We start from the raw sequence: 27,891 nt of genomic DNA on the forward strand, positions 1-27,891 counted from the left end.
GGAGGCGCGGCAGGGGGCGGGGCTTACCGGCGGCCATGCACAGGCCGTCACTGCGCTCAAAAGCGCTAATGTGAAACTAGCCTAATTCCGCCCATCGGGTTGGCCTGATAACCTCGGGTCTGCAGGAGACCCCTGTGGTTGTCATTGCTGGAGTTAGCTATGAGTTACATAGAGCAGGGCTGGAGCTCTGCTCTGTGTAGCACAAGTGGTCAGATGATTGCAGCTCCCAGGGAGACTATTGAAGCAAGTAAAAAAAAAAAAGTTTTTTAAACAAATAAAAGTTCAAATCACCCCCCATTTACCCCATTCAAAATAAAACAATAATAAAATGATATACATATTTGGTATTGCAGCTTTCAGAATTGCCTGATCTGTCAACATATAAAAAGAATTAATCCGATCGGTAAACAGCGTAACGAGAAAAAAATTGAAACACCAGAATTACGTTTTTTTGTTGCCACAGCATTGCATTAAAATACAATAACGGGCGATCAAAAGATCGTATCTGCAACAAAATGGTATCAATGAAATCTTCAGCTCGGCGCGCAATAAATAATAACTCATCCATCCCCAGATCACGAAAAATGGAGATGCTACGGGTCTTGGAAAATGACAACTTTTGAATTTTTTTTTTATTGAAACATTGGATTTTTTTTCACCACCTAAATAAAAAAGAACCTAGACATGTTTGATATCTACAAACTCGTAATGATCTGGACAGTTATAATGGCAGTTTTAGCATTTAGTGAACCTAGTAAAAAAGCAAAACAAAAAAACAATTGTTGGGGGGGCGGATGCAGATGAGCTGGGAGGACGCAGCTAGATGAAGGTCCCACAATCCTGGCCAAAATCCTGAACAAAACCGCAATTAATTGAATCATCCCGCCGGCAGTGAAGCCCCCCAGACTCCTGGAGGCCTCCGGTTCTTAAGGAGTTGTGGTGCGCGGCCCCGGTGTGTCGGGCTCTGGAGGCTCCCACAGGTCGGCAAGGTCTGTGGACGGCGGCCATCTTCTGCTGTGCGCTCTGACAGGAGGAGGCACAGCGCTATGGATCCTGCTGCTGAGTGGGCTAATGAAGCGGCGCGGCTGTATCCTGGAGGTACCTGGGAGGGAAGCGCGGTGTGTGCTTTTAGATATGAGCCCCGCGCTCCCTTAGTGATAATTTACTGACACGTAGGCTCCAGCCATCTTAGGGGTTTCTGCAATCCTACCGCTGTCCCTGCAGGCGCTGTAGTTCACCCTGCTGCACAGGACTTGTACAACACATGCAAATCTGCCACAAGACCTAACATCCCACTCTATAAATCTGCCCAGAGCTGTCTGATATACACCCTTCATCATAATACTGCTGCGGCTGGATTCAGGAGAAGAGGGGACTCTGTGAGCATACGTCTACTCAGCTTGCCATATTGCATTATTAACCATGAAACATTCAAGAGGATCAGGGGTGGCTGACAAACTAAAAGAATTTGCAAGAATCGATCAATTTGGAGTACTTCATCACAGGCTAAAGCTGCGGATCAGCATAAAAAACGTACTTCCGACGGTGAAGAGGGTGGTGAGTGGTGATCAAGAAGATCTGACTCTTAGGCATCCGAACAGCTAGTGCAGGCCATATCTTTAACTAGAATGTCCCTGACTGGGAAAATAGAGGATGTGCATTCTGAGGTGGGGCGTCTCCGGCAGGATATGCAGGCTATGAGTGGGCGCATTACAGAAGTTGAATTAAGAGTATCCCACCTGGAAAATAATTTTACACCCATAGAGACCAAACTAACAAAAGTGGCTAGCTCCATAAATGCATGGAAACAAAAGGCAGACTACCTCGAAAACAGACTGCGCCGGAATAACATCCGGATCATAGGATTACCGGAACACTCAGAAGGCCAACAACCTGAGCAATTTTTAAAAGGCTGGCTTAAAGATACTTTAGGGGATGAATTCTCCTCTACGTTCTCTGTAGAAAGGGCTTATAGGGTCCCTACAAAGCCACTTCCACCAGGTAGTCCAACTAGACCTTTTCTGGCACGTATCTTTAATAGCAAGGAACGAGATGCTATATTACGGATGGCAAGACAAAAAAGCTCTATCAAGTTCAATGGTGCCATGATCTCGATATTCCTTGTATTCCTTGATTTCTCTATGGAACTTCAGAAGCAGCGGGCACAATTCACGGAAGTCAAGAAGCAGCTCAGGGAAAAGAATGTTCTCTATTCAATGATATATCCAGCTCGACTCCGAATTGTCCATGAGGGTTCCTCCATATTTTTTACGAATCTGGTGGAGGCAATGGAATGGGTGCGGTCCCATAAGGGTTCTTGTGGAAAGAAGTCCTGATCTACTGGCAGTTAATTGGAACTCTCCTATCTATATGATCGGAGCTCTTCACACCAGCGTCCGATTTAACAGCAATACGAGACACTGTGTTCAGTGAGGGTATCCCCCAACTCAATCCAAGATAGGACTTTGCTTCTTTATTTTTGAATTTTCCTTTGTTCTTCTTTCCAAAAGTTTTGTTTGTTGTTGTTTTTGTAGGTACTGCCGCCGAGAGTCTTTACATGATGACTATAATCTCTATTTATGTGATAATGTATGCCATATTTGAACAAGGAGATATGGGTTCTGAAATTATATGTACAGTCATGGCCAAAAGTATTGACACCCCTGCAATTCTGTCAGATAATATTCAGTTTCTTCCTGAAAATGATTGCAAACACAAATTCTTTGGTATTATTATCTTCATTTAATTTGTCTTAAATGAAAAAACACAAAAGAGAATGAAGCAAAAAGCAAAACATTGATCATTTTACACAAAACTCCAAAAATGGGCCGGACAAAAGTATTGGCACCCTCAGCCTAATACTTGGTTGCACAACCTTTAGCCAAAATAACTGCGACCAACCGCTTTCAGTAACCATCATTGAGTTTCTTACAATGCTCTGCTGGAATTTTAGACCATTATTCTTTGGCAAACTACTCCAGGTCCCTGATATTTGAAGGGTGCCTTCTCCAAACTGCCATTTTTAGATCACGCCACAGGTGTTCTATGGGATTCAGGTCTGGACTCATTGCTGGCCACCTTAGAAGTCTCCAGTGCTTTCTCTCAAACCATTTTCTAGTGCTTTTTGAAGTGTGTTTTGGGTTATTGTCCTGCTGGAAGACCCATGACCTCTGAGGGAGACCCAGCTTTCTCACACTGGGCCCTAAATTATGCTGCAAAATTTGTTGGTAGTCTTCTGACTTCATAATGCCATGCACACGGTCAAGCAGTCCAGTGCCAGAGGCAGCAAAGCAACCCCAAAACATCAGGGAACCTCCGCCATGTTTGACTGTAGGGACCGTGTACTTTTCTTTGAATGCCTCTTTTTTCTCCTGTAAACTCTATGTTGATGCTTTTGCCCTAAAAGCTCTACTTTTGTCTCATCTGACCAGAGAACATTCTTCCAAAATGTTTTAGGCTTTTTCAGGTAAGTTTTGGCAAACTCCAGCCTGGCTTTTTTATGTCTCGGGGTAAGAAGTGGAGTCTTCCTGGGTCTCCTACCATACAGTCCCTTTTCATTCAGATGCCGACGGATAGTACGGGTTGACACCGTTGTACCCTCGGACTGCAGGGCAGCTTGAACTTGTTTGGATGTTAGTGGAGGTTCTTTATCCAACATCCGCACAATCTTGCGTTGAAATCTCTTGTCAATTTTTCTTTTCCGGCCACATCTAGGGAGGTTAGCCACAGTGCCATGGGCTTTAAACTTCTTGATGACATTGCACACGGTAGACACAGGAACATTCAGGTCTTTGGAGATGGACTTGTAGCCTTGAGATTGCTCATGCTTCCTCACAATTTGGTTTCTCAAGTCCTCAGACAGTTCTTTGGTCTTCTTTCTTTTCTCCATGCTCAATGTGGTACACACAAGGACACAGGACAGAGGTTGAGTCAACTTTAATCCATGTCAACTGGCTGCAAGTGTGATTTAGTTATTGCCAACACCTGTTAGGTGCCACAGGTAAGTTATAGGTGCTGTTAATTACACAAATTAGAGAAGCATCACATGATTTTTCGAACAGTGCCAATACTTTTGTCCACCCTCTTTGTTATGTTTGGTGTGGAATTATATCCAATTTGGCTTTAGGACAATTCTTTTTGTGTTTTTTCATTTAAGACAAATTAAATGAAGATAATAATACCAAAGAATTTGTGTTTGCAATCATTTTCAGGAAGAAACTGAGTATTATCTGACAGAATTGTAGGGGTGTCAATACTTTTGGCCATGACTGTATGATCTGGAACGTGAGGGGTCTCAAATCTCCTCGAAAAAGAATTAAGTGTTTTTCCCCAGATCAAACGCTGTCATCCTCACATTGTGGCTCTGGTCGAGACGCACATGGCTAGAGATTCAGCTCGGTTTGTAACATAAACCTTGGGTGCAATGGTTCATTTACGTGTCTCATACCAGCTATTCAAGAAGAGTTTCATTGTTAATACATAGGGACATTAGGTGGGATGTTAAAGAGGCCTGAAGAGATCCTGGGGGGTGTTTTGTCTTTGTATATGCATTGATAAACTCAAGAGGATATGTTATATTGTGTATTTATAATCCCCCCCCCCCAGCCAGTGTGTCAGTTCTTCAAATGGCGATGAGCTTTGCTTTAAATTACCCAGATGCATATGTTATACAGTTGTGCTCAAAAGTTTACATACCCCGGCAGAATTTTTGCTTTCTTGGCCTTTTTTCAGAGAATATGAATGATAACACCAAAACTTTTTCTCCACTCATTGTAAGTGGTTGGGTGAAGCCATTTATTGTCAAACTACTGTGTTTTCCCTTTTTAAATCATAATGACAACCCAAAACATCCAAATGACCCTGATCGAAAGTTTACATACCCCATTTCTTATTACCGTGTATTGCCCCTTCTAACATCAATGACAGCTTGAAGTCTTTCTATTATTGACTGATTTGGACACCCCAATTGGAGATTCAAGAATCTCCTCCCAATCCTCATCTTTGCGTCTCATGCCCAAGATTCCCAGCCCCGCAGTGTGAATAAATCATAAGCGACTGTGGGGTGGGATCTCGAGCTGCGCGATAGGAAGGCCGGGATGTGATGTGAGAGCCCGGGCAGCGCTAACTGCGCATGCCCAAGAAGAGATAGTACAGCGCAGGCGCCACGATTTCAAAAGACGCTAAGGAGGCGGCGCCAGATACTCAAGAAAGAAATGACTGATGGATGCGAGGCATCTGTCAGAGGGGGAAAGACCTGCCCCCCTGTCAAAAAACAGGTATGTCTGACCAATTTTAAAAACAATTATTTCTGCGGTGGAAGGGATGCTAAGTAAAAGAGCCACATTGACAGAATGCAGCATTAGTGCTGCACAAGGTGGCTCTTTTACTTAAAAACACCTGGGAAGGTGACAGATTCCCTTTAAGGGAAGGTAGGAGGGTCTCATCCCTGATGCTCAAGATGAGGATTGGGAGGAGATTCTTGAATCTCCAATTGGGGTGTCCCCATCAGTCAATAATAGAATGACCCAGCTGTATATCATACATCAGTTATATCTAACTCCGTTGCGGCTTTTTAAAATGGGTCGATCCCGAACATCAGAATGTTTGAGATGTCGCTCGCTGGAAGCAAACTTTATACACATGGTATGGGGCTGCCCTATTATCCTATCTTACTGGAGTCAAGTAACGTCGTTGTTGACATCTCTGGTACAAACCCCTGTTCCTCTCAGCCCTCTAGTCTGCTTATTTGGGGTGCTAGATGAAGAAATTTGGGGACACTATGTTAAAATTTTTCTGTGTGAGACACTCTTTCTGGCTAGAAAGGTGCTGGCATTACACTGGATGCGTGGTGCGCATCCCTCTCTCAAGGCGTGGATAGGATTGGTAAACTCAATTATTCCGTAGGAGCGAACATTATATCAAAACGGGCTGTTTAGGGAAATTTTACAAGATTTGGGACAGGTGGAACTCTTCTCATCTTACTGTACTGGGACATGGCGGCCTGGCACCATCATGAATGTCATGGTTAAAATACATCAAGTCATATTCTATGACATCAGATAGCTCTTATTATTACTCAAAGGTACTTGGCGGTGGGATCGGATAGGATAGTTATAGTTTAATTAGGTGTATAATGTCATTTGTTAGATATATGTTACCAAATAGACATAAAGTTGAGTAATGTCTTCTGTTCACTTGGCCAATGGTTTATTATACGTACAGCAATATCATGAAACTGAAATTGTACGAGCAATTTGTTGTACAAATTTGTTGTCCTTTTGTAATTACCTTGACAAGTGCATATATACTGACTTGGTTGTATACATGTGTATATGTTGTTTTATGGTTAATAAACAAATTAAAAAAAAAAACAATTGTTGAATTGTACTTTTTTTTGCAATTTCACCGCACTTTGAATTTTTTCCCTTTTTACAGTACGCAATAAGGCAAAACCAATGGTGTCATTCAAAAGTACAACTCGTCCTGCTAAAAAACAGTCCCTCATAGTGAAGGAATTTGTTTATTTTACTCATTTATATAGCACCATTAATTCCACAGTGCTTCTCAGACATTATTGGCACTGTCCCCGATGGGGCTCACAATCTAGTTTCCCTATCACAGTATGTCTTTGGAGTGTGGAAGGAAACCGGAGAAAACCCACGCTAAGGCCTCTTTCACACGTCAGTGGCTCCGGTACGTGTAGTGACAGTTTTTTCACGTACCGGAAACACTGACACAAGTAGACCCATTCAAATGAATGGGTCTGTGCACATGTCAGCGTGTTTTCACGGACCGTATGTCCGTGTGCAAAATAAGCTGACATGTCCATTTTAACACAGACACAGGGTCCACAACACGTGCTGCACACGGAGAACTGCTCACACTGTCCTCCGTGCTCACAGACGGCCGCCAGGAAGAAGTGGCTACTGTAAGCGCTGTTATCGGCGGCTAGTGCTGGCCGCGTCTTTGATTCTTCTCTCCTGCTCTGCCGGCAGGAGAGAAAAATGAATGAAAACCCGAAGTGGGGTCCCCCACATTTTATGAACCAACTAGACGAAACTTAGAGCTGGGGCTGCAGCCCTCAGCTGTCAGCTTCATCAAGGTTGGTTCTCAGGAATAGAGGGGTCCCCACACTATTTTTTTAATTATTTATTTACCGGAGTTATCTGGACGTGTGAAACTAGCCTAACACGGGGAGAATACACAAACTTCTTGCAGATGTTGTCCTTGGTGGGATTTGAACCCAGGACCCCAGCGCTGCAAGGCTGACCAATAAGCCACCGTGCCGCAAAGATAGGGAATATTTAAATAAAGTATATTTGAAAAGAGATTAAATTGTTATAAAAAATAGGCATTTAGGATTAAAATTATTTAGGGATCACCACTTTAATATCAAAGGTCTTGGATAACCTCTTTCATGAAATTCCATAATTCATATTTGATGATAAGCATTCATTGTTTATTTTGCCAGCGAGTCATATGAAATTTGTAAGCTTTGTTTTTTCTTTCATGTCATTTTCAAAGCATTGAAATGAATTCATTTTAAATATTTTGATGTGTACTTTTTGTGGTTTTGTTTGCCTTGTTCTGTACGAATAATCACAACACTTTTTAGGAGATACAGTGTCAACTGTACAGAATGTATAAAGGTTTTTCTTAGGATAAACAACAGAATACTTTTAAGTTCCTAAGAGAGAATATTAAATGACAGTCATCTTAGTTAAGTAAACACTGCTGACTTCTCAGAAAAGAGTTTTTGAAAGATGGATTTCCATCTCACGCAGACCCAATGAGCAAACATTTCATGTTTTAGAACGAAATTACTGTCACGTCAAAATATTTAACATATTCAAGAAACCCTAACTACCTCCCCATTATTATTATATTTGTATGTTGACCATAGTAGTTTGTTGATTTTAGTCTTAAAATATTGTAAACAATATTTCAGAAATTGATTATTGTATAGTTGTTTTACTATGTCATAAAACTTTTATTTCTCTATTGAAAAATATATGTTTTGTGTTTTTATGCCTTAAGGCTGTGTGCCCACGTTGCGCATTTTAAGCGCTTAAAAAAGGCTAGTTAAGACTTATCCCATGCAATCCTATGGGATTCCGCAATTGCTGTGCCCATGCTGCGGATTTTTACGCTGCTGAATCGCATTGTGGAAAAATATCCAGCATGTCCATTAATTTGGCGGAATTGCGGCGATTCCGCCGCCATAGGATTGCATTGAAACGCTCACTTTATGCATGTGGCCCTGCCCACCAAGCATGAAGGTGAGCATTTCATGTGCGGATGGTACCCAGGGTCTGGAGGAGAGGAGACTCTCCTCTATGCCCTGGGTACCATATTCCTGTTAAAAATAGAATTAAAATAAAAAATAGGGATATACTTACCCTCTGTTGACCTCCGGAGTCCTCCCGGTCCTTAGTGGTGCACTCGGCGGCTTTGTTCCCAGGCGTGCTTCGCGCCAAAATGACCTTTGTGACGTCGCGGCGGTCGCATGACCGCTACGTCATCTGAGGTCATTCTTGCAATGAATCACTGAGAACGGAACTTGCCGGCAGTGCCGCTGAGGACCGGGAGCGCCGCTGAGGAGGTCGGGGCCGGCAGGAGGTGAGTATATCCATATTTTTTTATTTTTTTATTATTTTTAACATTCTATCTTTTACTATTGATGCTGCATAGGCAGCATCAATAGTAAAAAGTTGGTCACACTTGTCAAGCACTATGCTTGACAAGTGTGACCAACCTGTCAATCACTTTTCCAAGCGATGCTTCAAATCGCTTGGAAAAGCGCTTGAATTCCGCAAGCTAAAAACGCTTGCATAACGCTAGTATTTTACAAATTCCGCCCGTGTTTTACCTGCTGCAGGGAGTTGCGGAAATGCTGCAGACAATTTTGCAACGTGGGCACATAGCCTTACAGTATTGCAAATTGTCATAATGTAAATGTTAGACAACTGTCATCTTTATTTGATTAGGCCCTGCTAACAGAAAAGGGGTTTATTAAATCCAGTGCAGAAAACAATAGCTGCACAAAATTGTGCTTACTTATTCCAGTTTCATGCTGCTTTTGACACTTTTTTTTTTTTAAGAAAATGTATGGGGCTTAGAACAAGGTGGGCAGCCAACCACAGTGCTGCAGATTTACTATAATTTATATTACAAATTGACATAAATTAAATTTAAATCTTACTCCAGCTCAAAACTAGCATAGGTTTCAGATCGTAGGCATAGACTGCCCAAACTGCCCCAAATTTCTTAAGAAGTGTGAGAATCATACTCATGTGTGCTTTTATATTAAGACTGGCATGTGAAACTCCAATCATAAGTTCCCTAGCATTGCTGTCCTCTATACTGTAAGTAATGTACTAGTGTAATCTTGAAATGTGACTAGATTATCCTACTTTTAGTGTGAACATATATGGAAGACCATACTGCCTCTTCCATATACCTCAGAGTCACTGACTTACAGCAAAATGATTGCGTTTATGTTTTATGGTGGGCACAAGAAAAACATTATCACAGTGGATTAGGTTTAAAACTGATCTCAGCAGTTTTCGTTTTCTAACACATTCTAAAATAAATTGTTGTCATCTTGTAAAACTGGTACATAGGTTTGAAAAAGTGATTCTGCATGTCCCGATGTGTCATCTTCCTTAACATGGCTCCCACCTATTGAATGGTGCATATTTCTGAACACCGTAAAAAAGTAAAACATGGCACTTTCAGTAGATTGGTGCACAAGTAGGATCCTATCCCATTAATAAGTATTTAAAGATTTAGCACTCAGATATGATTCAAAACAAAATATTTTAGTTGTGGAAATAATCCAGATGAAAAACAACATTTGGGTCTGTAACTCGATTTTCATCAGTCTCCAATTAGATTCTAGAATGACCGCCTGTGCAGTGCTGAGAGCTCTTCTGTTTAGCGGTGGGTACCACACTGCTCTTAGCACTGCACAGGCGGTCATTCTAGAATCTAATTGGAGACTGTTGAAGGTTGAGTTACAGACCAAAACATTTCTTGTTTTCTGGATTATTTTCGCGAATAGATTATCATCCTGTTTTGAATCACATACGAGTGCCAAGTTTTTAAATGCTTATTTCTAAATAAAACCTGATTTCACCTCTACTATGTCAGAAATCTAGTGTAATACATTAATACATTTCTCCCTATATAGACCTAATATTTCATTGTACACTTTTATTGTTGTTTAAATCAGAATTAGACTGATGTGTTTTCACTCTACAGGTTCACGGTCAATGTATTTGTAAGCACAGTACAGCAGGACCTCATTGTGAGCAGTGTGCTCCCCTTTATAATGACCGGGCGTGGAAAGCAGCAAATGGTAAAACTGGGGAACCTAACATGTGCGAAAGTAAGTAAAAATGGTCAATTTCTTACTTTAAGGGCTCATTCTGAAATGCGAGAAACTCAGACGAGTCTCGCACGTCAATACCCTTCACTGCCCCCGGCACTCGGATCGGAGCGTTCAGCCGCATAGAAATGCATGCAGCTGACCACTTCCATCCAAGTGCCGGCGGCACTGTCTGGTATTGACGTGCAAGACTCGTCTGAGATTCTCGCATGTGAGTATGAGCCCTTAATATGGTATATTTCATATCACAAAATGATATCTATTTTGTGCCGTTTACTCCAGAACACAAGTTCGTATTTTTTGTCTTTGTGCAAGTGTGAATAATGGAAACTGTGCTGCTTAAAAATGGTTACATCTGTTTACACGCCGAGCCCTCATCTTTCCTGGCAGATGATATCTCTGATAGCGGCATTTAACACGCTGCCGGGGGACACATCATTCCTCGTGCCGAACAGTGCGCCTATGATGTGATCGCGGGCACTGATTGGTTACCATAAGGCTATGTGCACACGCTGCGGATTGGTCTGTGGATTTTTTATCTGCGGAACCGCAGGTAAAACCGCAGGTAAAATGACCTGCAGATTGGCCTGCAGTTTTCACTGCGGTTTATCATCTCTACAGTGAAGGAGATGGTAAACCACAGCAGAATCTGCAGAAAAGAAGTGACATGTCATTCCTTTCTGCGGATTCAAAACCGCAGCTTTTCCGCAGTTAAAAATCCGCAGCATGTGCACAGAAAATTGTAAAACCCATAGGATAACATGCTACTGTACACTGTCTGCAGAACTGCTGCGGCTCTGCTGCGGCCAACACCGCAGCAGAACCGCAGCAAAAACCGCAGCGTGTGCACATAGCCTAAGGCTATGTGCACACGCTGCGAATTCTGCTGCGGTTCCGCAGCGTTTTTGGCCCTGCAGAACTGCAGCAGTTCTGCAGACATGGTACTGTTGCAATGTTACCCTATAGGTTTTAAAAACCGCTGTGCTCACGCTGCGTTTTTTTCCGCGCGGTTTTGCTGTGGTTTTTAAACTGCAGCATGTCAATTGTTTCTGCAGATTCCGCTGCGGTTTTACACCTTTAACATAGTAGAGGTGTGAAACCGCAGGGGGAAACTGCAGGTCACTTTACCAGTGGTTTTACCTGCGGTTCCGCGCGGAAAAACCGGCAGGTGAATCTGCCGCGTGTGCACATAGCCTAACAGTTTGAGGTGTGCTGAAGACCTCCTTGCTTGTCATGATGATTCTTCTGTGAAAACCAGCCTGTAGCTGGTGTCCATAGGAGATTGTGATGCACTTCAAGCAGCTTCAAGTCCCCTACTTTTCAAGTTTGTTTTTTACAAATTTTTGAAATTTTTTCACCACTTAAATAAAAAAAAAATCTATACATGTTTGGCATCTGTGTAATCATACTGACCTAGAGAATCTTAATGACAGGTCATTTGTACTGTATAGTCAACATGGTAAAAAAAAAAATCAAGAAAAAATTGTGAAAATGCACATTTTTTGCAGCTTCATCGCACTTGGAATTTTTGTCCTGCTTTCCAGCAGATCACATGATAAAATTAATGATGTCTTTCATTTAACAAAACAAGCCTTCATTTGGCTATGCGGATGGAAAAAAAAGTTATGGACCAAGGGGTCCATTCGATGCGCAGTTCCAAATATCCTGAAAAATGAAAACGTTATGGGTCTCAGAAAATGGCGACAAATCAATTTTTTTTTTTTGTTTTTCTTTTTTTACATTTCCGATTTTTTTTCCACCACTTAAAAAAAATAAGCCTCACTATACATGTTTGGTAGCTGAGTACTCTTTCTGACCTGGAGAACCATATAGTGAACATGGTAAATAAAAAAAAAACAATCGTGGAATTGCACTTTTTTTTTTCCTGTTTTCTCATCCCACCAAAAAACAGCCCTCACACAACTGTGTCCAGAAGAACAAAAAGTTATGGCTCTTGGAAGAAGGGGAGGAAAAAAACAAATGTAAAAATGCTATGTCATGAAGGGGTTAAAATGAGGTAAATACTATATCTGATGAATAATACATGGCAAATTACACCATGAAATTATTTATTTAACTAAAGCTAAGCCAAAATGCAGAAACAGTGTGTGAAAAATTAAAGGAAATCTGTCAGCAGGTTTTTTGCTATGTAAACTTAAAACCGCAGGAGTTAAACGCTGAAATACAGAATTCGAGGAAGTTGAATGAAATTTATTGGTTATTATAAATTTTTGTGGAAATTCAAAAACTGAAAAGTGGGGCGTACAATATTATACGGTCCTTTAACTTAATACTTTGTTGCGCCACTGTCAGGAACACCGCACTGCAGTTACTCACTGAGCCAGTGCGTGTGTCCTGAGTGAAACAAGCAGTGCTCAGAGATACCTGTGGAGCAGAGCAGCAGCGGTGAAGATGCGTGCTTCAGACTTGCAGGACCTGAAGCACGTGACTGCTGGGGGCGTCGCCTAAACTCCAGAGAGCTAGGAGCTGAGGAAAACTCCTAGAAAGGTAACTATGGGACAAAGTTGCCAAGGGGCAAAAACTAGATCAATCCGGGGTCAAAACACGAGATAGGACGACAGTACCAAAAGATTAGACAGAGCGGATAGTCAGGACGTAGCAATAGATCAGAAAACCAGAACAGCCAATAGACGGTACAATAGGGACAAACTGTAGCGGAGTAACAATTGCCAAGCCAGGAGGTCAGAACCAGAGAAGACAATAGTACCAAAACGTGAGACAGAGAACAGAGTGAGGGGACAGACCGGGTCATACACGGGAAGCAAACAAGCAAAGCAGTAATCACGCACACCAGGGGGGTTAGACACACAGCCAGAATAACAGTATAGCTGACAGGGAATCCTAGTCTGGAGTGAGTATAAATACCCCTCCCAAATCCAAAGGGAGGCCAGCAAAATTAACCCTGAGAAAACAGGACATTAACCATGTCCTAACCATGACAGCCACTTTTTGCTGTGATTACAGCTGCATGTCGCTTGGTATGTCTCTATCAGTTTTGTACATCGAGAGACTGAAATTCTTGCCCATTCATCCTTGGCAAACAGCTCGAGCTCCCTGAGGTTTGATGGAGATCGTTTGTGAACAGCAGTTTTCAGCTCTTTCCACAGATTCTCGATTGGCTTCAGGTCTGGACTTTGACTTGGCCATTCTGACACCTGGATATGTTTATTTGTGAACCATTCCATTGTAGATTTTGCTTTATGTTAGGGATCATTGTCTTGTTGGAAGACAAATCTCTGTCCCAGTCTCTGATCTTTTGCAGACTCCAACAGGTTTTCTTCAAGAATGGTCCTGTATTTGGCTCCATACATCTTCCCATCAATTTTAACCATCTTCCCTGTCCCTGCTGAAGAAAAGCAGGCCCAAACCATGAGGCTGCCACCACCATGTTTGACAGTGGGCATGGTGTGTTCAGGGTGATGAGCTATGTTGCCTTTACGCCAAACATATTGTTCGGCATTGTTGCCAAAAAGTTCGATTTTGGTTTCATCTGACCAGAGTACCTTCTTCCACATGTTTGGTGTGTCTCCAAGGTGGCATGTTGCAAACTTTAAGCAACACTTTTTATGGATATCTTTGAGAAATGGCTCTCTTCTTGCCACTCTTCCATAAAGGCCAGATTTGTGCAGTGTACGACTGATTGTTGTCCTATGGACAGACTGTTCCACCTCAGCTGTAGATCTCTGCAGTTCATCCAGAGTGATCATGGGCCTCTTGCTTGCATCTTTGATCAGTGTTCTCCTTGTTTGAGATGAAAGTTTAGAGGGACGGCCGGGTCTTGGTAGATTTGCAGTGGTATGGTACTCCTTCCATTTCAATATGATTTCTTGCACAGTGCTCCTTGGTATAGTTTTGGAAATCATTTTGCATCCAAATCCGGCTTCAATCTTCTCCACAACAGTATCACGTACCTGCCTGTTGTGTTCCTTGGTCTTCATAATGCTCTCTGTGCTTCAAACAGAACCCTGAGACTATCACAGAGCAGGTACATTTATACGGAGACTTGATTACACACACAGGTGGATTATATTTATCATCATTAGTCATTTAGGACAACATTGGATCATTCAGAGATCCACAATAAACTTCTGGAGTGAGTTTGCTGCACTGAAAGTAAAGGGGCCGAATAATATTGCACGCCCCACTTTTCAGTTTTTGAATTTCCAAAAAAATTTAAAATAACCAATAAATTTTAATCAACTTCACAATTGCATCCCACTTGTTGTTGATTCTTCACCAAAAATTTACATTTGGTATCTTTATGTTTGAAGCATGATATGTGGGAAAAGGTTGAAATGTTCCAGGGGGCCGAATACTTTCGCAAGGCACTGTATATATGTATATAATATATAGTATACATATGCTATCTTTTCATAAACACAGTATGTTAAACAATGCAAAGATTTACAATACAATGAAAATATGGACCCTGGCCTGACGTAAACACCCAGTCCAGACCCCAACACCCAGCCCAGACCCAGTCTAAAGTAATTGATGCTAGCCTTACGTTGCACCACAGTGTCACTGGTCTGCTTGCAGCAGTATAGATCACACCACGCCTCCACGCCCGCACGTTTTAGCACAGAGTTGGAGGCGTGGTGTGATGTATACTGCTGCAATCAGACGCCACCAACGGCATCTGCGCAGCCCTCTCTCAGACCACGCCCCCCTCCAGCCTCAACCAGTCAGCGCCGCAGGTCTGGTGTGTGGGCGGTGCGCTGGAGGCAATGTTTCTGCGCCGCTCACAGGAGGTCGGGGTCCGCTCCGCTCACCGCCGCGTCTGCCGGGACTCCTCTGCTTCCTGCTTTCCTCATGAATGATTCATGAGGAAAGCAGGAACCGGAAAAGTCCCGGACCCCTCCGCGGGCCGGTCACAGGCAGTGGGCGGGCTGGATGCGGCCCGGGGGCCGCCCCTTGCCCAGTTCTGCTGTAGACCATTCCCTCTTGTTACAGATTATCTCATCTTTTGGCATCACAGATTTGGCCATATCCTGGATCTCATCATATCTAATAGACCAGACATTCAGTGTCTCCCTCTCCCATACCACCTCCGCACCTCGCCCCCTGTCTGTCGGTGTTCCCCAAGGCTGAGTTCTAGGACCCCTTCTCTTCTCCATCTACACCTTCGTCCGGGGATAGCTCATAGAATCCCACGGTTTGCAGTATCATCTCTATACCGATGACATGCAAATCTACCTATCTGGACCTGACCTCACCTCCTTAATGACCAAAATCCCACAATGTCTGTCTGCTATTTCAGCTTTCTTCTCTGCTCGCTTTCTAAAACTGAACATGGACAAAACAGAATTCATCATCTTTCCCCCATCTCACTCTACCCCCCCACCAGACCTATCCATTTGCGTCAATGGCTGCTGACTTTCCCCAGTCCCACATGCTCGGTGCCACGGGGTGACCATCGACTCTGCACTCTCTTTCAAGCCACTTATCCAAGCCCTTGTCTCCTCCTGCCGACTCCAGCTCAAAATTATTTCCCAGATCTGAACGTTCCTTGACCTAGAAACTACAAAAACGCCCGCCTCGACTATTGTAACCTCCTACTCTATCGCCTCCCCTCTAGCACTCTTGCACCACTCCAATCTATCCTAAACTCTGCTGCCCGATTACCGTATTTTTCACTTTATAAGATGCAATTTTGTTCCCCCAAATTTTGGGGGAAAGTGGGGGGTGCGTCTTATAAAGCGAATGTGTGCTGCTGTGCTATAGAGTGGGGGAGCGGCTCTGGCGTGGAGTCAGGGGGCTGGGGTGGGCTGGATGGGGGCTGCAGAGACAGCGGGAGGTCCTGTGCTCCCGCTCATTAGCCTCATGTAATATTCACTGCACCCGCTGTCCATCACCTCGGTGCTGAAACAGCGCTGAGTTGGTAGACAGGGGAGCGGTGAATATTACATGTGCCGGCACTCACCCCCAGTCATTATAGACACCTATTTATGATCACTTCTGCTCCCAGCTCCCCAGTGGCTTTCCTGTGTCGAGTCTGCTTTCATCCTCCTCCTGCAGGGCGAGAGGCAGCAGCAGCTCATTCAGGCAGTTCATCGCTTCTGGACTTTGCATGATGTGACCAATAGGACCTGCGGTCACATGACTCCCAGTGTGCAGTGCAAGTCACATGACCACAGCTAAGCAGCTCCTATTGGTCACATCATGGAAGGTCCTGTAGCTACAATGAGCTGCCTGAATGAGCAGCAGCTGCGTGCGCCCTGCAGGAGGAGGATGACAGCAGACTCGGCACAGACACAGGTAAGCCACGGGGGAGCAGGAGCGATCATCAGTAAGTGAGTTAACTGTTTATTATTTTAGCATGTGCTTGCCAGCAGGGGTAAATATAGGGAAGGGGGCCATGTGTGACAGCAGGGGGAAATATAGGGATGGGGGGACAATGTGTGCCAGCAGGGGGGAAATATATGAACGAGGGGACATGTGTGCCAGCAGGGGGGAATATATGGAGGGGGGGGACAATGTGTGGCAGCAGGGGGGAATATATGGAGGGGGGGGACAATGTGTGCCAGCAGGGGAAAATATATCGAGGGGGGGACAATGTGTGCCAGCAGGGGGGAATATATGGAGGGGGGGTACAATGTGTGGCAGCAGGGGGGAATATATTGAGGGGGGGACAATGTGTGCCAGCAGGGGGGAATATATGGAGGGGGGACAGTGTGTGGCAGCAGGGGGGAATATATGGAGGGGGGGACAATGTGTGCCAGCAGGGGGGAATATATGGAGGGGGGGACAATGTGTGGCAGCAGGGGGGAATATATGGAGGGGGGGGACAATGTGTGGCAGCAGGGGGGAATATATGGAGGGGGGGACAATGTGTGGCAGAAGGGGGGAATATATGGAGGGGGGGACAATCTGTGCCAGCAGGGGGGAATATATGGAGGGGGGGACAATGTGTGCCAGCAGGGGGAACATAGGGACGGGGGGCCGTGTGAATGCCAGCAGGGGCGGAATATAGGGACGGGAGGACAGTGTGGGCCAGCAGCGGGAATATAGGGACAGGGGGCTGTGTACGTACCAGCAGGGAGGTATATAGAGAGGGGGCATGTGAGTGCCAGCAGGGGGGCATATAGTGACCGGGGGAGCCATATTCAGGATAGGATGGGGAGGGCTATGTGCCAGCACAAGGGGGCAATGTGCCAGGATGGGGGTTATATAAATACCAGGATGAGGGACATATGGTATATGATTTGAAAGACGGACACTGACATTATAAGACACACCTCCATTTAACATAAAAATTTTTTCCTCTTTTTCTTCACCAAATTTGGGGGTGCGTCTTATAAAGCGAAAAATATGGTAATCCACCTGTCTGCCCGTTATTCCCCAGCCTCTCCTCGTTTCCAAGCCCTTAGCTGGCTTCCTTTTGTCTAGAGGCTCCAGTTCAAAACCCTAACTATGACATACAAAGCCATCCACAACCTGTCTCCTCCATACATCTGTGATATGGTCTCCTGGTATTTGAAGAAAAGAGGAAGGGCGTTCCAGCTCCTAAAATATTTTGTTTTTATTTTCCACAAATTAAAACATATTGTACAGGCAATCTCCTCATATAGAAGTGGATGTGCTCGCAGGCACTGACCAACCAGCTACGCGTTTCGACCCTGAATGGATCTTTGTCACAAGATTGCCTGTACAATATATTTTAATTTGTGGAAAATAAAAAAGGAAATATTTTAGGAGCTGGAACGCCCTTCCTCTTTGATTCAGTCAAGATTCGTCAAGTCCAGACGAGGTTCCGTGCTTCGGTAGTGGTTGGTGAGCTGGCTAGAGCTTGTAGCCCATTTTTTCTCTTTTCTCCCGGTATTTACCTACACACAACCTTCGATCCTCTCAAGATCTCCTTCTCCCCTCTTATCTCTTCTTCCCACAACCGCATACAAGACTTCTCCTGTGCTTCCTCCATACTCTAGAACTCTCTACCCCAACACATCAGACTTTAGCCTACCACGGAAAAAGAATCTGAAGACCCACCTCTTCCGGAAAGCCTACAACCTGCAGTGATCCTAAGTCTACTTAACTGCCCAGCTCTACCCTCTCCTAGTGTATCCTCACCCATCCCCTGTAGACTGTGAGCCCTCACAGGCAGGGTCCTCTCTTTTTTTGTACGTGTGTGTGCGCCTTGAATTGCTCATGTTTATTGTGCTTGTCTTGTATGCCCCTTTTTCACATGTAAAGCTCCATGGAATGAGTGGCGCTATAAAAATTAATAACAATGATAATAATAATTCAAAACTGAAAATAAAGATTAAACAACAACCACAAGATGGATTTCATCAACCAAGGTATCATTTTAAACAGTATATCGGCATCAACCTGACACTGCCTGTAGGTTACTCAGCACAATCCTGCTCACAGGTTCCCTTTAATGTCTTAGTGACAGAGCCAATTTGGTACTTAATGACCAAGCCACTTTTTGAATGTAAAATATGCTGGAATAATTTGCAGTTGCCATGTTGCATTTAGAGAGCCCCTCATGTGACTAAACAGGGAAAACTCAACAAGTGACACCATTTTGGAAACTAGACCCCTTAGAGAACTTATCTAGATGTGTATTGAGCACCTTGAACCCACAGGTGCTTCACAGAAGTTTATAACGTAGAGCCGTGGAAATAAAATTAAAAAAAAAATCACATTTTTCCCAAATAAATCTTTTTTAGCTCCATATTTTGCATTTTCATAAGGGTAGCTGGAGAAATTGCTACATATAATTTGTTGAGCAATTTCTCGAGCGTACGCAGATACCCAATATGTGTGGGAATACTACTGTTTGGGTGCACGGCAGGGCTTGGAAGGGAAAGAGCGCCATTTGACTTTTTGAATGCAAAATTTGATGCAATGTCGCGTTTGAAGAGTCCCTGATATGCCTAAATAGTGGACCCCCCCTCCAACTGGCATCACTTTGGAAACTAGACCCCTTTGGAAACTTATCTAGATGTGTATTGAGCGCCTCGAACCCTCCAGGTGCTACACGGAAGTTTATAACGTTAAGCCGTGAAAATAAGAAAAATCACATTTTTGCCACAAAAATCAGCTACAAATTTTGTATTTTCACAAGGGCAAAAGAAGATGGACCCCAAAGTTTGTTGTGCAATTTCTCCTGCGTTCACGGATACCCCATATGTGGTCGAAAACTATTTTTGAGGCACAGTGCAAAGCTCCGAAGGGAAGTAGGGCCATATTACAGTACAGATTTTGCTGCTCTTGTTTGAGGGTGCCATGTTACATTGGCAGAGCCCATGAGGTGCCAGAACAGCAGAACCCCCCTAAGTGACCCCATTTTACCAACTAAACCTCTCAATGAATTCATCTAGGGGTGCAGTGATTCTATTGACACCACAGATGTCACAAACCTTTATACCATTGGGCAGTGAAGGAAAATAACTTACATTTTTACCACTAAGATTGTGTGTGAGCCCCAAGTTTTACATTTTCACACTGAGAAATGGGTAAAAATGGCAACAGAATTTGTCCCACAATTTATGCTGAATGTAGAAATACCCCATATATGGCTGTACAGTGCTACTTTGCCATACGGAGAGACTCTGGAGTGATGGAGGGCTATTTGCCTCCTGGAGCCCAGATTTTCCTAGACTAGTTTGCGGATTCCACATAAAGAGCCCCTAAGTGCTAGAAAAGCAGAATATTCCCTCAAGTGACCACATTTTGGAAATTATACCCCTTTGGGAATTTATCTACAGATATAGTGACGATTTTGACTCCATGGGTGTTTTCCAGAAACAAGCAGTAGTGTTGCTGAGTGAAAATTACAAACTGTCGCTGTAGTGACCAGTACGTTTCAGTCACCAGTACATTATTCCCAGCTCATGATTCTAGAGACATGCATTCGTAAGTTAGGCTGGCTCTCATCGCTACAGAAATGCCAAACGTGGGCACTAAATGTTCTTTAGGCACATTGGGGCTCAAAAGGGAGGGGGACATTTGAATTTGCTGAATTTCTTTTGGGGAGCGAGGAGCCATTTAGCTTTTCCAGAGCCTTTGTGCTACCAGTAACATGGAAGCCCCCTATATTTCCGTTAACAGATGACAGATCTGAGTGGGGACTTGCTTTTTTTGTGGATTGAGCTGAAGCGCTTATTGGGAACATTTTACATAATGTTTGGGATCACATTTATCTGGCGCTCTATGCTGAGCACTTATTTTGGGGTTCCCATCTAAATATCTGAGTGACATGACAGTTGAAACCCCCGATGGATCCATTCACTATAATGAGGCAGCAGATTTACTCTGGACTCCGTCTGACCTCTGTTCAGCGGTGTCCTTTTCAGAAGTGCACAAAACTGTTGCCGAAGGCAGTTTTATGCAATCCTAAAAAGATGGACACTGCCGGATCACGGGTCAGACGGCGTCCACAGTGCTTCCATCTGCCTCATTATAGGGAGTCTTCTACCTGGCGTTCTGACTGAATCACGTAATTCAGACATTTACATGAAAACCCAGTGTAAGCGCTCAGAGCAGTGCACAGGATAAATTGGTGACAAGCCTTACTGCGATCGTTGAGAAGCAGAATGAAAAAATCAGCGATACCAGACTTGTATCGGGTTTTTATGTTTGGCTGCTGTCACACACATGTCTTATTAGTAAGGGTGTCAGTGTACACCAGAAATGCGTCAAGCTTCTGGGTCTTTTTAAACTTTTTTAAACTGCTCTAATAAAGATTAGTTTTATTACTGGATTGGATTGTGCCGATGGAATCTTTTCTTCTTGTCATCATAAATAATAGTATAAACCATATGTTAGTGCTATAGACTAAATGTAATGCTGATAGAATTTTTTTTTTTTGTCTTCGCTTTTCTTCATTCTTTTTAGCATGTGCCCACAAATACTACTAAGCCCAGATTGAGAAGGCAATGATTCTGTAAAATTCAGTTGTCTTGTTTTTTGGGGATTTACTTTTTAGAACTTTTTACCTTCAATATATTTACCGGTATATTCTTTATTCAATATAGCAGCTCTAATGAACAAATAAATATCAATAGCTAAAGGCCACCATACACATTAGACTAATGTTGGCTGAACACATTGATATCGATGGGTTGAGTTGACAGTCTAAAATGGATGGGGGTATTGGCTGACTGATCATCGGGGAAGATGTCAATCGAGCGAGTCTGATTTTAGACTACCGATCGCATTGTTCAACTGTAGATTAATTTCTCCTGGGGAACACAAAAGTGCGTGGTGAATTGGGAGCTCTCGTTTATAGGAGTGATGGTCAAATGCTCGGCCGAAGCATAGTTTGGCAGCCATCTAATGTTCATGGCTGTAGACTCCTCTCTGTTGATCCTTTGTACGATCCAAGGCAAGTTCTATTTATAATCTTGTACATGCACATTGTGATATCTGAGACTGTATCTCCACAACAAGCAAAACCCAATGAAAGGCGGTGTGTTCTTTTTTTCAAGTTACCTTATTTAACTTTGGCGGCTTATTAAATGAGTATGAAAACCAGTAAAACAAGATGCGATGGAACCAGTAAAATTGATTGCTAAATTTTAGTAAAATTGCTAAAAAGTGACAAAAAGCACACAAAAGGGGCATCATGTGGGTAATAAACATTGTAGGTAGTGTGGTATTGCTCACTTGGCTGGGTTGTGTCAGGCACAACTCCTTTACAGATATAGATACCAGCTGCTGCAGCTCCGTATGCAGGAATAAAACTAGCAGTACATGCAATAGTAGGAATGGATATAAGTATAAATCTGCTGCACTGCTGGTCGAGAAGATATCCAATGGAGATGATGGTGTTAAACACAGAGCAATTTTATTAATCTATTCCTTTCAGAGTTGAGCAAACTCCATCATCAGGAAAAAAACAACAATATTTTTAACCATATCTGTATCCTGCTTTTTCTTGATCTGTCAAAATATTCAGAAAGATTCCTCACCTATTACTAGCACATTAACTCCTACCAAAGTGTGTTTAGCTGCAGGGTACCCGTTCCTTTATTAACTATCCTCTTCTTTGTCATTGATAGAGTGTAAATGTAACGATCATGCTGACAGCTGTCGTTTTGACATGGATGTGTGGCTGGCATCAGGCAACCGAAGTGGTGGGGTATGTAATAACTGTCAGCACAACACAGAAGGAATACATTGCGAGAAGTGTGCGCCAGGATTCTTCCGAGATTTAAAGATCCCATTCTCAGCTCCAGATGCCTGCAAAGGTACTGCAAGTAGTATCTTATCATATGCATGATTCCCACTGTTATCAATAGGTTTAACAGCTCAGCAAATTCTTTGTGCTGTCCATCTCATACCTATGTGGTTTCCAATGTGGATGTGATTGTATTTTGTTCTCATTTGTAAAAGAAAAAATCATCCAGCTGAAACTGCAGCTATATCGACCCAATTTTGGGCATATATTGCCACTACAAATTTGCTATGAAACATTAACAGGGAGTAAGTATAAGGGCTCGTTCACACGAGCGTACACATCAGGCGAGTGCTATCTGATGTTTTATCGAATAGCACTCGGACCACTATTATTCTATGGGGCGGTGCTGATCAGAGATTTTTTTTCTCATGCCGATTCAGCATGGGAGAACAATCGCAGCATACTTCAAGTTCCTACGCAAATCGGATCGCATTCACCCATTCAAGTGTATAGTTGTGTGGAAAACATTGGACTGCACTCGGATGACACCTGAGTGCAGTCTGATTTCCACAGACTCACACAATGCAGAAACCTAATCCCTGCCTGACCCTGGCAATAAACTCTGCTTAGAGAAGAATGGGATGTACATTAGTCAATCCCAACTACAGCGAAAGACAGCTGGGATAAACAAACAAGGGGAACATTTATCTTGAGTAGACTCAGAGATGTAACACAGACGTCCTCCAAACATCAAAGAGGAAGATAGCCGACAGCTATAGCTTCAAGCCTCAACAGAGGGAAATGGAAATATCACCAGCGATTCCCAGCAGGAGGCTGGGAGTCTATAAACACCCAGGTCCAGGTGTGACAATTAGAGCTGGTGAAAAGTTGCCACTGGGTCAAAGAGTCAGAAGGGTTAAGAAGGTGGCTGCAAAGCCAAACACAGAGATCCTCTGCAGCTGTATGTAGTGCAATTGTCTTCACGCTCTGACATACCCGTGACACCATCTTGCCTTAGCTGTTACTTTGTACAGAGGTAAGACTTAGAGCAAGCACATGGGCAAAGGAAACTGCTTGCCATCTGGAGATTCTTAGTTGACTATGCGCATACTCTGTGATGGTAAAAAAAAAAAGAAAAGTCATCGAGCTGGAGCAATAAAAACGCTGTTGAGTCCTTCGCTTTAAAAGTAGAGCAAGTAAACATTGCCAAAGGTTAGTCCATGTATAAAATACTGGCCTGTTCTTGTAGGCAACCTCACATGTTGTGCAGTGTGCAGGTGTCTGGCACGCCTGCCTGTAGAAAGGTGGAAGAAAATGTTACTAGCATGAATGGTCAGGTGTTGGAGCCAAGATAAACAGAGACAGAATACAGACGTGTAGGAAAGATTGCATAAGTTTTAAATAGCTCAGACCTTTCATATAATGCATACATTGTTACTTTCCTAAGCTGGAAGTAATACTTCAACTGAATTACCTAGTGCAAAGTTAATTGGTAACAATAACAACTAAAGTAAAATCATATTATTAGAGGGCTCATGCCGAAATGATTTATTTTTAATCTGTTCACAATTAAATGGGTTTTCCTATCTTGTACATTTATCATAGAATCATGGAATGTTAGAGTTAAGGGGGTTTTACACTAAGCAATATCGCTAGCAAATCGCTAAAACGTCACTGGTTTTGTGACGTTATAGCGATATTGCTAGCGATATCGCTATGTGTGATACTTACCAGCGACCGGCTCCCCCGCTGTCCATCGCTGATCGCGCGAGAATGTCCGGCTCCATTTCTCGTCGGGCGCTTCCTGCTGAGACTTCCTGCTGTGACGTCCAGCGACGCTGGAGGCGGGCGGGAGGACGCAGGATCGCTGTGTGTGAATGGTAAGTATCGTGCGCTGCGTCGCTGCTGCATCGCTGTGAGATCTTTCTGTATGAAAGCTCACTAGCGATCATTTAGCGATGCACCAGCGATCCTGACCGGGTCGGATCGCTGGTTGGATCGCTGGTGCATCGCTAAATGTAAAAGGACCTTTAGAAGGAACCTCCAGGGTCATCATGTCCAACACCCTGCTCAGTGCAGGGACAGATGTCTAACCAGACTCTGTCCCTGCTCAGTGCAGGGACAGATGTCTAACCAGACTCTGTTTGAAGACTTCAGTTGAAGGAGAATTTGCCACCTCTCATAGCAGCCTGTTCCACTCATTGATCACCCTCACTATCAAAAAGTTTTTTCTAATATCTAATCTGTATCTTCTCCCTTTCAGTTTCATTCCATTGTTTCTCATGTTTCCATGTGCAAATAGAATAATGATGATCCCTCTACACTGTGACATCCTTTCAGATATTTGTAGACAGCTATTAAGTCTCCTCTTAGCCTTTTTGGCAAATTAAATATTCCCAGGTCCTTTAACCGTTCATCGTAGGACATACTTTGCAGTCCGCTTACCATCCTGGTACCTCTTCTCTGAACTTGCTCCAGTTTTTCAATGTCTATTTTTAAATGTTGTGCCCAGAACTGGGCACAGTATTCCAGATTAGACCTGACCAAGGAGGAGTAGAGAGGGATAATTACTTCACATGATCTAGATTCTATGCTTCTCTTACTACATCATAGAACTGTGCCTTTTTTGCAGCTGCATCACACTGTTGACTCATGTGCAGTCTGTGATCTATTAGTATAACCAAGTCTTTTTCACACTTGCTATTGTTTAGTTCTGTTCCTCCCATTCTGTAGATGTAATTTTTGTTTTTCTAGCCCAGATGTAGAATCTTGCATTTCTCCCTGTTAAATACCATTCTATTAGCTACTGCCCATTGTTCAAGTTTATCTAGATCCTTCTGAATCCTTTCCGTGTTTTCTCTAGTGTTCGATATCTCTCCTAGCTTTGCATCGTCCGCAAATTTGATTAGTTTACCTTCAGTACCCTTATCTAGATCATTTATAAAAATGTTGAAGAACACTGGGGCCAGGTCAGAGCCTTGTGGTACTCCACTTAAAACACTTTTCTAATTGGATGTGCAACCATTTATGGCCACTCTAACCGTAGCCTTGCCAGTCCCATACTTGGTCATTTTTTCAGTGAGGATAGTATGAGATACTTAATCAAATTCTTTGCTGAATTCGAGATATACTATATCTACTGCATTTCCCTGATCCACCCAGTCAGTGATTCCATCATAAAAGGAAATTAGATTAGTCTGGCATGACTTGTTTGCTACAAACCCATGATTGCTCTGGTTAATTACTGTATTCTTATCCAAGTACTTACATACATAGAACCTGTTATCTGATCCATGTTGCTCAAACGTAAGCAGCATGAATCAGAGGTTGGTTGCGTGATCGCAGACAGTTATGTTTCTCTGAAACACTTTGACATTTCTGAAAAAAATATAGTTTGAAGATCATAGCTGGGAACAAGACTAGTCCGGCTTTGGTAACCGCAAAAACGTATGTGGCTGCAATAATGCGGACATGCTCGGATTCACGCTGCTTACCATTTGGACAGCATGTATTGGGTGACTGGTTCCTTTTAAATCATTTCAACAGGAAATGCCATACATTTATAGTAGATGTTGATCCCACTATTGCAGTGCTGATCCCTGATGCGGCCCCATTGTTGATGTAGACATGGTTGGATTTCCCATTCATCTGTTTGTGAATTCAGGCCACCTTTCCACTAAAAAAAGCATGCAACAGGGCCTGGCTCTTGAAAATATGGGTCTCAATTGTGGGACCGACATCCATTATGCATTTATAACATGGATAGGTCATAAATGGACAAAAAGAGAATTCCACTTTCACCTTACTTTTTTCCAATTCTCATACATATTAGCGTACCATCAGGCTAATGCTGTTTACAGTTGGAAAGAATTAAAATGAAGCAGAATACTCATGGAAATTATATGCATACTTACGCTATAATCTAATTGCAAAAGTGCTGGTTATATTACGCAATATGTTGGACTTCATATATAATGGGATAAATCTCTGCTATAATATCAAAAACAACATATAATGTATATTGTTATACATTATGTAATATACAACACTTAAGTCAAACCAGATCAGATACAAGGAGAGAAGGGAAGAAATAAAAACATGTATGTATGCAAAAATTGGACACACATACAGAGGTCACACATTAATGTTACCCATGTTAATGTAGACACGATCTATGTAGTTATAGAAACACTACCATTGTATAATTATTGCAAGATCCAATGTCACCTAGATAAATATTTACATAATGTAAGCACAAATATCCAAATAAGGATGATTGTTGTGAGTTCATTTTCCCCTTCGTCACTGGGGTCTGGTGAACTCCCTATTCTGGTAAAGGAAGGTAATGAGCCTGATTATCAGGCACCTGAGTCTAATGAGGATGACTGGCTGAGTGGAGTCACGGACTGGATATAAGGCTGCCGACGCCCTCCTGCCCTGCGGGTGATTTCTCTGTGGACTTCTAGGACACCAGTCTGATTCCTGCACCTCTAAAGCTAAGTTTTCTGTTTTGCCTGTTAGCTTTTTGTTTTGTTTTTTGTTTTCCTTGCTTTTCAGTATTCTGCCATTCCCTGCTGGGGTGAGCTGAATCTCCTTTTGCCTGTAGCTCTGTCTTCAGTATATTCCTGAGTACTGACATAGCTTTTTGAAGCCTAGCGTCTTCAGGGCCTTTTTCACTGTCAGTCTGTTGGCTCTTATTTTCATAGGGTTTTTCACGGATTGCAGACAGCAGCCTTCCTGTCCTTTTCTATCTAGTTAGCTTGGGCCCCTCTTTGCTCAGTCTATCTTTCTGTCTGTGTTAGTATTTTCATCTTGCTTCACCGTCATTATATGTTGGGGGCTGCCTATTGCTTTGGGGTCTGCTCTGGGGCAGTTTAGATTTCCCCTTTCTTTCTTTAGGCCTATTTAATTCTCCGGCTGTGATCGAGGGGTCTAGGGCATCGTAGGAACCCCCCACGGCTACTGCTAGTTGTGTTGATAGGTTCAGGGGTCTGCAATCCGATAGCTGCCAACTTCTCTGGTTTTCTGGACTTAGCTAGCATTTCTGTTTTTGCCTCCTACGGTGACTCAATCATAACAGATGATATAGTAATGAATCCCAAAATGACCTTCGCCAATAATAATAATAACCTTTATTTTTATATAGCGCTAACATATTCCGCAGCACTTTACAGTTTGCACACATTATCATCGCTGTCACCGACGGGGCTCACAATCTAGATATAGCCAGATGTGACAGGGGGATCCCTGGATGTTTACGTGCCCACACCACCCTAAGTGTCAAAAGTGCAGTTTTATTGTATCATTTTTTTATGTTTGTTTGCTAGCATAATTAGAAAAGTATAACAAT

The 27,891-nt window shown here is 43.0% G+C and overlaps 1 protein-coding gene across 1 annotated transcript in view; it reads left to right on the plus strand.

The window, feature by feature from the left end:
* NTN4 (netrin 4) overlaps positions 1-27,891 on the plus strand; it is a 324,642-nt gene that overhangs the window by 180,988 nt on the left and 115,763 nt on the right. The window contains exons 4-5 of the mRNA XM_073573200.1: positions 10,264-10,390; positions 22,423-22,611. Coding sequence (XP_073429301.1) covers positions 10,264-10,390; positions 22,423-22,611 — 316 coding nt within the window. The remainder of the gene's footprint in view (positions 1-10,263; positions 10,391-22,422; positions 22,612-27,891) is intronic.

Source organism: Dendrobates tinctorius, unplaced genomic scaffold (assembly GCF_039654945.1).
Source record: "Dendrobates tinctorius isolate UK_male_01 unplaced genomic scaffold, ASM3965494v1 ptg000035l, whole genome shotgun sequence".
Taxonomy (NCBI): domain Eukaryota; kingdom Metazoa; phylum Chordata; class Amphibia; order Anura; family Dendrobatidae; genus Dendrobates; species Dendrobates tinctorius.